A 10,429-nucleotide genomic window follows, 5' to 3' on the forward strand; every position below is an offset into this window, starting at 1 on the left:
ATGTCCTCCAAATATAGTAAGCACAATCCAAAACATCTTTCTAACTAACAACTCGAAGGATAATTGTATATAAAAAATTAAAAAGGACATCTCGTTTATCAGTATCATAAATTTCCTGGTTATTATTAATTCTTTGAAAATGATGTCATTAAGTTAACCCATTTGCATCCGAGCGCGGAATATTCCGCGAGCCAGGACTGTCGCCTATCACCGAGCGCGGAATATTCCGCGAGCAACGACTGTCGCCTATCACCGAGCGCGGAATATTCCGCGAGCCACGACGGTCGCCTATCACCGAGCGCGGAATAATCCGCGAGCTGACTTTTTCCATTACCAGTTGCTGAATATTTTTCATATACCACAGATCACGTTTTATCCCTTTTGTGAGCATCTCATCTACATCGGTTCATTATATTCTTAACAAGTTTTACTTTTGTCGTGAAAATCCTTTTAACTGCCATTATAAGTAAGAGCTGATACGCGCGCGGTGATACGGGCTAGTCGTCAGTTGAACGTCGCTGATGCCTGAACACGGCACCTTAAGTAAAGCCATGATGCAAATGGGTTAAATTCATTTCAATATGCTAGAATGTCTTGAACGAGCAACGTTTCAACGATAAGACCACCAATGGCGCGATATAAAATTTCAAATGGAATTCGAAGCACGTTACCTGCTGACAAGCGGAACAAGTTTTAAGAAAATTTGGTCCTCGAACGAATGATCGTAGCAAAAGTTTTACGAGATATATCGTAAGTGGCGCGATCATTTTATTCGTCACATGAATCCAAACGTTGAGAAATTTATGCGTGGAGCGGAGAGCTGAACTGGATGAAAATGCGGCAATAGTCGAAAACTGCAGTCGATGAAAGCTCCTTCCAGCTTTTTATTTTCCTCGCCTTCTAACCCTGACACACATATATAACTCGTCCTACTTTCTTGTTTCATCGTTCGCTACCTCCGAACGCACTTACCTCAAATTCCGTCTCGCCTTTCCATATTTTCCATGAAATTGAACAATTCCATCTCTACAATCATCAAATTGATAATGAAGCTCTCCGCTTCAACTGTTCGTATCTTTAAAATCGAGAACGCGATGTCACAGATATTTCTTTGAAGAATTGTCTCTGCCATTTTGGCGAATTTTCATTAGGAATTCAGATGTAACGAAGCTGAATAGAATCGTCGAATAAATGTCCCCACGACTCTAATTTCATTCCCAGACGAATTAACAGCGAGGATAACGCTAATTATTTTCAGAATATTAACTCGCGAGTCACAGCAAGTCGATGTCTCATAGAATATTTTAATTTCCAACTTATCCCCCTCATGGTTGCCGATGCAGAGACACGGGCCAGAGATGAACTTTCTTAAACTTGGCCCCGAAGACTTCGAGTTCGAGCTTAACTCGATTACAAAAACTAATAGCATAATTAATTTCATGAAAGCGGAATGAAGTTACTGTACAACTGCCGTGGAATAATTGATATGTACACGGAGTTCATTCCTGTAGTCATTGTCATCTGATACCTGGTTATTATCCACTCTTCTCTGTAAATTCTCCAAATTTCTCGAAGAATGTGGTAAATTTATTACCAGCTTCTTCAACAAACACAGACGTATAAAAATAAGAAATAAGCCAAGATCGTGTCAATACTGCAATTACTAACTCGTAATACATAAGTAAAGACATAAAATTTGACTTTCAAACTGACCCTTTGCACTCGAAGAATATTTTCACCCCTAACACGAGTTTGCAATGAGAAATATCTGGAAAACGTAACAAAGCAAGAAGATTTTAACAAGAAAAATATAAATATCCGTAAACCTATTCGTATAACAGCTTCAGACACTTATTTAGTTTCATCGATGAGAAGAAAATCGAATAACTAATTTTCAGCTACTCAATGAAGTGCAAAGGGTTAAGATTGTACTAAGTCCAAATAAATTCATACACCGCGTGAAAACGGATATCAAGTCTAACAAGATGAACTCAAAATTACAGACGCACAGCCGACGTTCGTTCGGTAGGTTACTCGGAACTGTTCAGCCTCTCCCGCGAGGACGTTCTAGCGGCGATGAAAGACTACCCGGAGGCTCAGGAGATCCTCCAGAACCTCGGAAGGAAGCGTCTGATGGAGGCGCAGAAGGTAGCCAGGGCGTCCCGACAGCCAACGTCACCTGGCCACGATTCGTCGGACAACAGCACGGGCAAAAGAATCGTGGACAAGCTAAAGAGCGACGTGAAGGGCCTGAAAAACGCGTTGAGAAAGAGCAGACGGAACACCAGGCCCGAGGAGAGCCTGGAACTGCAGCCGTTGACACCGAAGGTGCCAACGTTGAAAAGGCAACAGAAGATCGACGACAGTCAAGACGCGGCCACGTCGAACGTTCAAGAGCCACCCGTGTCTCCTTTGGGTGCTGGTCTACCTCTGCTCACGAGATTAAGATTCTTGAAAGAGAAAGAAGAACGCGAGGAACGTCGGAACCTCATGGAAACCCAGGCGCAAGCGCCTGAGCAACCGCAACCACCGTCGGATGCTCTGAACCCGATGAACCCGAATTTACCGTTCCTCCAGAGGATACTGCTGCTGAAGGCCAAGAACGAGCAAGAAGCGAAGGAAGCGGAGAAGGAAGTGCCCAAAGAGCCTCTGCTTCCGAAGAATAGCATACCAGAGGAGTCGCAGGAACAGTCGCCTAAACCACCTGCCAAACAGCTTCAGAAGCAACCCTCTGTCCAAAGTACCGTGGAACAGACTGTTAAATTACCGACCACCTCGAACGCGGAGAATACCAATGGTTCGATCGCGAGGAAGCCGTGGGCCATGCTCAAAGATGCCTCGTTATCCAACAAGGACAACTCGCCTCAAAGGAGTCCACCGTCGAGGAGGATACAGCTGAGACAGAGCCTGGTGCATCTGAAGCAGCAGACCAAGATGTACGCTTCCGTGGACGATCTGTCGCCAGAGTATTGCGGTCTGCCGTTTGTCAAGAAGCTGAAGATACTTAACGAGAGGCAGAAATTGGCGGAACTCGAGAAAGCGGTTAGGAGTTCGAGTTTGGACTGCGGGGAAAACACGGAGATCGTGTTCGATGGCAACTTGACGAGAAGCCACTCGGAGGCATGCGCGATCGAATACGCTAGGAAATTGGAGAAACTGAATCAGGTATGCGAGTCGAAGCTGTTGGAGAATCTTCGCTCCTGTTCTTCCTTATCGAATCCAGTCGATCGAGCACTGAGCCAGACTATAAGCCAAAATGATTAACTCTACTTTCCGAATCTTTTTAAATTTCGAATTCAAACCATTCGATCGTTGCCTAACTTTCTGTAACTGACACATCTGCTATCTATTTTTTGGAGCTAATCAGTTTGGCAAACGAGAGACTGGAGTATCGATGGATTAGGAGATATATAGTGGTTATCGAGATGGTGAGTTTGAAGGAAATTTTGATTGGAAATTTGAAAGGATGACGGGCAAGTTCGGCCCGGAACTGAGCATAACGTTGATCGACGTTGAGATATGAATCCTCTCGCGACGAATTTAGATCCCACTGTATTATACTCGGATCTCGTGCTGTATTTAGCTGGCTAATAGTTAATACCGGTCCCCAGTCATCGGAAACTTCGCCGATATGTTCAATCGAGCACGTGGAAGCTCTGCTATTCGGTTTCTGCATTATGCACGCTCGATTTGCTTGCTTCGTCCCATTCAGGTGGAAATGCTCCATCATACTCCTTTCCATATGCAGGGTATCCGCCTCTAACTTCGTATTACCCTTTTCTCTAACGCTTAAACTAGGAAATAATTTCGCCCCTGGTTGACTATTTTTACGAGACATGTCCTATTTCAGTAGGAAATGGAAATGCTGTGAGAACGCTGTGCTTTGTAGAATCAGATGGCATCGATGTCTCCCACGGATCAACTTTCACCGGAGAACGAGACGCTGGAAAGGCGGAACCTGAAGAGCATCCTGAAGAAACTGTCAGCCGGCAGCAGAACCGGAAGCTCGGAGACCTCGGCGACGAGCACGCCGGATCGCGAGGCTGCCACCGCCGAATTGAGGAAATTGATGAGAGCACCGACCATAGAAGGTTACGCGGCGCGGCACTCGAAGCTCTCGAAGAGCGTGACGTTTAACAAGTACACGCTGCAGAGCCCACCGTCCGAGCAGATCCCGGCTAATTATCAGCTTGGGTCTCAGTTGTCCGACTCCCAAGAGCAGGCCTCACTGCCACCGCCCAATAAACTCAGTTTCCGTCCTTTGGGCAGCGGAGGTATCCTGCAAATGGTATCTCGGCCACGAGAAGAGGAATACTTGGGGGAGCTAGTGTCTGGTATCAAAGAAGTCGTTAAGGACTGTCTGGTGAGTTTCTCTCCTTTTTCACTCTCTCTCTTTGTCCTTCATTTTTCTATTCTCTCTGTCGTCGCACGGGAGACTTCCGAGCAGACAGTTTGGGTTAAATTTCGTACGGAATGTACAGTTCATGCTTGCTGACTTTCACTCGGAGATGAATATCCATGTTCCGTTTGAGAAACAGAGACTGGTAAAAGAAGGAGTTTCGGGATCGTTTGTTCAGCAAGATAGCAGGAACTGGGATATTTTAGACGCAGTCTAATCTCGGGAAAAGGTTAATGTCAAAGAACGAAATCTATGAAGGAGAGATCTATGAAGATGCTTGGTTAGCGAAGTATTCTATCGAATCTTGATTTCTAGTTGCAATTTAGTAGCCTATGACAAGTGTTCCTCTTTTCTTACACTATCATGCACAAAATTTGTATACGTCTACGAGAAAATATGAATAAATATACAGGAAAAGGGAAAACTGGTGGCAACACTAGAGAACCCTATACAGGATTATGTGCACAGAATTTGTATACGTCTACGAGAAAATATGAATAAATATACAGGAAAAGGGAAAACTGGTGGCAACCGTAATAGCTAGAACTTAACTACATGTCGGGATACTTTTGATTAGCAAATATAAGGAATAAGAGATGGTTTATTACGAGCTAAAGGAAACTTCGGAGTAAGGTATAAACTAAAAGACTAGACTAATAACTGATATGATCACGCAGCTAACACTCTCACGTCAACTCTTCTTCAAACTCCGTAAAGGACAGTCTTAAGACAGCCCCTGCACCCTATTTAAACCTAGTCTCTCCTACGCATGCTTTCTTTCTCGTTCACTCGTCTCCCTTGCGACCTGGGCCTGATGGGCCAGGTACTCCAAACACTCAGACACATTCCTAACTTTCGCTCCTTGATCGCACTTGATGCAGTTACAAATATCCTGTTCATCCGATCCTTGCACGCGGTCAGTCGTCCTTGCACGTGCACTCCAGACGTCAGCCTGAACATAGGGCCTAAACCCTAGGCTGTTATTTATTGTCTATCATCAGCTAGGTAGACCCAAGTGTTCCCTTGAATATACTCTCAAATCCTAGCATTCCTACATGTATAAACGGCCACGGTTCCTCCTGTGGCACCACGGTGTCCATTGGTGAACGCTTGAACTTCTAACAACTGTAAAAATTGAGTGAAAATTGACATTGACATTCCTACATACATAGGTATCTAAAATACAGGAGACTATAGGACATATATCTAAAGGAAAATATCTAAATAGGTATCCTGTGTATTTCTCATAAAGTAAAACAAGTACTTGTGTCCTCTTCTCTTCATAAAACAGAAAGATGTCGTGACATCATTTAGGTCCAGTCGATAAAACTAAATCATCCTCGTTATCACCTGTTGAGATATTCCTCCTCATGGAAATCAAATAAATTCCGTGATATCGGGAACGTAGTCTTTCATTTGGAAGAATCGATAGAGTCAAACTTGATGAAGGTTTGGAAAATTTTCAAGAACTCGACGAGATCCAGGAATGTCAAGAGATACGCTTGGAAGAAGAGCATTTCCTGGGAAGGTCCTGGAAGATTCCTTGGTTTCCTGTAATTTTCCTCAAAGATATTGGCTTCGAAGTTGTCGGCTTCGGTGCTGCTCGACGCAAAGTTCTCGTACACTCTGTTCGCAAGAAGTTTGCATCGCGACCACCTATAACCTCGTTCTATTTGCATGCTATTCCCTGTTTACAAATCAGTAATATATTGCTCGTTAGCATACTCTGCTTAATCGACGACATCCACATCCCGTTAATTTCCCTATTCGCGAACGCGGGTATTTCGCGTCGAGCGATTGCAATATTTACATCGGTGCTGCATGTCGTGCGAAATCATGTGCCATTTGAAATACCCACGTCTTGAATTAAGCAACTTCCATACGAGCGAGAGATAAGCGAGAGATCTGGTCGCGAAAATTTTATTTGAATTTTGTTTGATAAAACATTGAAAATATACAGGATCCAGCCACGTAACGTGTAAAAGCGAGCGTGACGCGATTCCTCGTGAAAAAATTTCGAAGAAATATAGAATAAAATCTTTTCACGTTTCACTTAATTTCCGAGAAGATAGAATTTGAAAATCCGCATGCACGAATACTATCACGGCTAAATTTAAGCAAACAAATTTGTAACGAAATACACAACTGTGCTCGTCTAATGATACTAAGTTTAGCCCTGTATGTACGACAGAATTACACTTTGTACTGTAAACAGTGATTTACCATCCAAACGTTGTTCCATAAAACGAAAATCCAAGCTTAAATAGAAGCTTAAATAAATCTATGAATCTGCATTACTGTAACAATGAATTGAACGAAAGAATGCTTTGAGTAAAAATATTCGAATCGCAGGTATTTAAAGCCAGTTTAAAATCGTGCTAAATTCTTAAGCAAATGATCATGGAATCACTTGGAAGAAATTGCAATCCACCGAGATCATACCATCATTACAGTGGTAATCTTCGGTAAACTCAGAACTCGCGCCACTCGGGTTGCTCGAAATTAACTAATGCCTACATACCGATAACATTCCAGGAGGACATGCAGACGAAATTCGAGCACCAGTTCACTTCGTTGGAGCTAGAGATCCGCAAGCGGGACGAGATAATATCTCAGCTTCAAGCAAGGATACTAGAGCTGGAAACGAGGGAGTCTCGAAACGTGGACGAGTCGCTGGGTGACAGCACAGAGCACGATGCTTCGTTAGAGGAGGACCTGGACGACGATCGCGAGGATCACCCGTTCATGAGAGACGGTTCGGTGGACACTGTGTTGACCACGCAGTCGCACTACAAGCACTCGTCGCCATCCACAGAGTCGAGCTCTCACAACAGAAGATCCTGGGAGGAGCATTCCGAGGAGGAAACGTTGGAACTGCAAGAGCTGCCCAGCTCGATCGTGCCGCAGAGTCTGTGGAAGGACGAAGTGGCGATTGACCTGGAGTCGAACAGCGAGAGCAGCAGGTCCGAGGACGAATCGGACGACAGAGCTGGGAGAAGCGACAGCGAGAACGACGGTGACGACGACGAGGAAACGGAAGTGCGACGCGAAGGTCACAATAACTGGGAAGTGGCGATGCTGGCTCAGGAACTCGAGGCCAGGCGGAGAAGCAGCGAGGACGCGAACTCGGGCTCCTAGCGCATTAACGAGATCTTAGACGTACTGTGTTACCTCACGAACACCTTGCACTGCGAGGGCTGGTGTAATAGCCCGGCTGCTGCCGCTGGCACCCTCTGCGAGAACGATTGCCCTTACTTACAGATAGACTTCGATAGCATGACCAGTTGTAGGGAGACCATGATGTAAAACACCTGATCCGTTAACCTAGGTATCGATCGTTCCTTTTCTATGATCCTGGTCTTCTGTCGCGTCGATATTCGTGGGCCAAAATATGCGACCTTCGTGAGAGGAGGGTACACGCGTGTCTAAAGCCTCGGACGTCATGAATACACGTGTAAATCGCGTTTTAGTCGCACTCCCTCTCTGTGCACACCTACCCATACATATTACACACGTACACACGCAGATACGCCGGTTTCGTGCTTGTACCAGAGGTTTATTCTTGGCAAGCCTTTCACCATCCATATATTGCTTTTCTCCTCTGTTTTTCCGTTCTTGTTCGCTCCCTGATCCGAAGATCGTGATCCTCTTATCTTTCGAGAGAGTTTCCCGTTTTATCTGGCAATATCGGACAGCGGTTTCAAGGTTACAACGACGCTGAAGTTTTACGCCGATCGTTTCGGTTGAATAAAGGGAATTGATATCGTTCCGGGAGAAGTAAAGCGAAATTCGGTCATACCCGTCTATGTCTCCTAAGCGAGCAACGATACGAGCTCGTAGCGATTTGAAATTGTTACGTAGACCTAATCTAATTTGAAACTGTTACCTAGCCTGATCTAACCTAGTCAATACGAAGACTTTATTAGAAGGAGACCAGACGAAATTTACGTATATTACGTTGCGATACGAACGAATATTCCGATGTTTATGGATACCAAGCTACCGAGTGTTTTCGCGAAATTGCATTCACGGTGTATTACATTAGAACGTTGATTAAATCAGGAGATCACTCGGTGAGAAGTGACTTTATTCGCAAGTTTCCCCGGAAATTTGCTATTAATTCGAAGCGAACGTTTCTCTTTAAACAAACCCGATGTCAAAGGGTTAAGCAGAAGCCGGAAATCGGCCCGACGATGCCGAAACTTCCTGAACGACCTCGCGGCCATGCGAACAATATTTATTCCGTGAAATATCGCGTGTATGGTACAAATTACGGTTAATTTACATTAGCTTCACCTAATTATCCTTTAACGAATCACGAATATGTTCGCTTCCCAATAATTTGTAAACGTGTAACCATCGGCAATCGACGTACTCGTACACATACTCGAGGAAATGGAAATTATCGGTTATCCGAAATCGCTAAACGGAGTGGAATTTCGTTTCTACGCAGAGATTTGCTCGTGGATTTGAAGGATATCTTGAAGCAGCATGAAAAGTGCAATTACACTCGTTATTTTTAAGGGTTCAGACGACAATGTTTTCACGTGACGAACAAGTTTGCCCCCTGTCCCACTTCCTCAAGCTATTGCAGTCTAATTTCCCCGGATTTCAACGGAGTTTCTCTTGTCCACGCGCAAATTATAGATTACAGTTTCGACTCGAACAATCGATTAACTTATTTTATCATCTGATAGGCACAATAAGTGGCTAAGTATAGGTATCCTCTTAACTGCAAGGAATCACTCGTAGAGATAATGGTCCATCGTGGTCGAAATTTTGAATCGCTGAAACTTCGATTAACGATTAACAATTAATTAACGATATTCTTTTCTCGGCGCATGAAAGATTGTTTCTTCGATTCGTCATTAATCATCCTTTTCCCCCCGGTTACGTTGTTAAATTACCGGTAATAATCGAAATCGTGAGACCCAAGATCGGGATGATTCCATTATAGATCCTTGTCGTCAACTACTCGCTTAAAATTGGAATTTCAGTTCGATTATCCAGTTGTATTGTAAATAATCACAGGTGCCTGAGAGGATATTATACTTGGGATATATAGAACTATAAAACGTTAAGCACCTATTTAAATGTGTAATCGTGTACACCGGACGGACGATAATCAATTATTAACGATATCGCGTCGGGTTTTCTCGTTCTACGCCGAAACTTCGCGAGAAGAAAAAGGAAGTTGATCGAAGATCGGATTCACGCGATTATCCTTTTCATTGTCTGCCTTAGCGACTACGAACTATAATACGAACTTGTTACCGATTCTCCGTGAAACACGATGAATGTTTTCTTTCTTTTGTTACAGAGCAATACGTACCTCTATATCGTTTCACGAGATAATTGTTAATTAAATAACGAATACTAAGATAAATTATAAAATCTGTTATTACGGAAGAGATATATCTATATACATGCATATGCATACGAATACACGTACACAAACAAGACACACATATATATGTACATATACATGTAACTATAAGTGGACGATTTTAATTTCACGATGTCGAGACGATAATTAAGAATTCCACAAATTTTCCCGTAGATTGAGGGTTTACGTGATTTTTCATTCCCAGAAAAGGAAAAAACAAAAAAAAAAAAGGAAAAAAAACACGAAAAAAAAAAAGGAGAAATTCGAATTTTTTGCCTCTCGTTTTCCCCCGCCCCAACCCCTCTCTCTATTTATGCGATCATTTTCATTGAGATCATTTAACGAGAAACGATGTAGCATGATCGAAAAAAGGGATAGGATGATATCGGGTAATTGCAGTGTGACGGATGAAGCGAAGAGTAAAAAGAAAATTTCGACGAAGTGATACACGCATATACACATATACACGTACACGCGGACACATAGACACGTATAATTTAATTAAAAACGACAAAAGTTAATGGGAATTATATGACGTATACTGACCAGACCAAGCTCAATATTTCTAGAGTCTTTACAAGATAAATAAATCTGTTAAGTGACAAATGACTATTAAAATTAAGTAAGGAGAGGAAATCTATTAA

The 10,429-nt window shown here is 43.2% G+C and overlaps 1 protein-coding gene across 1 annotated transcript in view; it reads left to right on the forward strand.

Annotated features, from left to right (window-relative positions):
* Positions 1-8,195, forward strand: part of LOC108553440 (potassium voltage-gated channel subfamily H member 5) — a 102,521-nt gene extending 94,326 nt beyond the window's left edge. Inside the window, exons 5-7 of the mRNA XM_017908333.1 lie at positions 2,004-3,165; positions 3,890-4,363; positions 6,935-8,195. Coding sequence (XP_017763822.1) covers positions 2,004-3,165; positions 3,890-4,363; positions 6,935-7,537 — 2,239 coding nt within the window. The 3' untranslated portion in view covers positions 7,538-8,195. The remainder of the gene's footprint in view (positions 1-2,003; positions 3,166-3,889; positions 4,364-6,934) is intronic.
* The last annotated feature ends 2,234 nt before the right edge of the window (positions 8,196-10,429 follow it).

This window comes from Eufriesea mexicana, unplaced genomic scaffold (assembly GCF_001483705.2).
Source record: "Eufriesea mexicana isolate 0111107269 unplaced genomic scaffold, ASM148370v2 scaffold10389, whole genome shotgun sequence".
Lineage (NCBI taxonomy): Eukaryota > Metazoa > Arthropoda > Insecta > Hymenoptera > Apidae > Eufriesea > Eufriesea mexicana.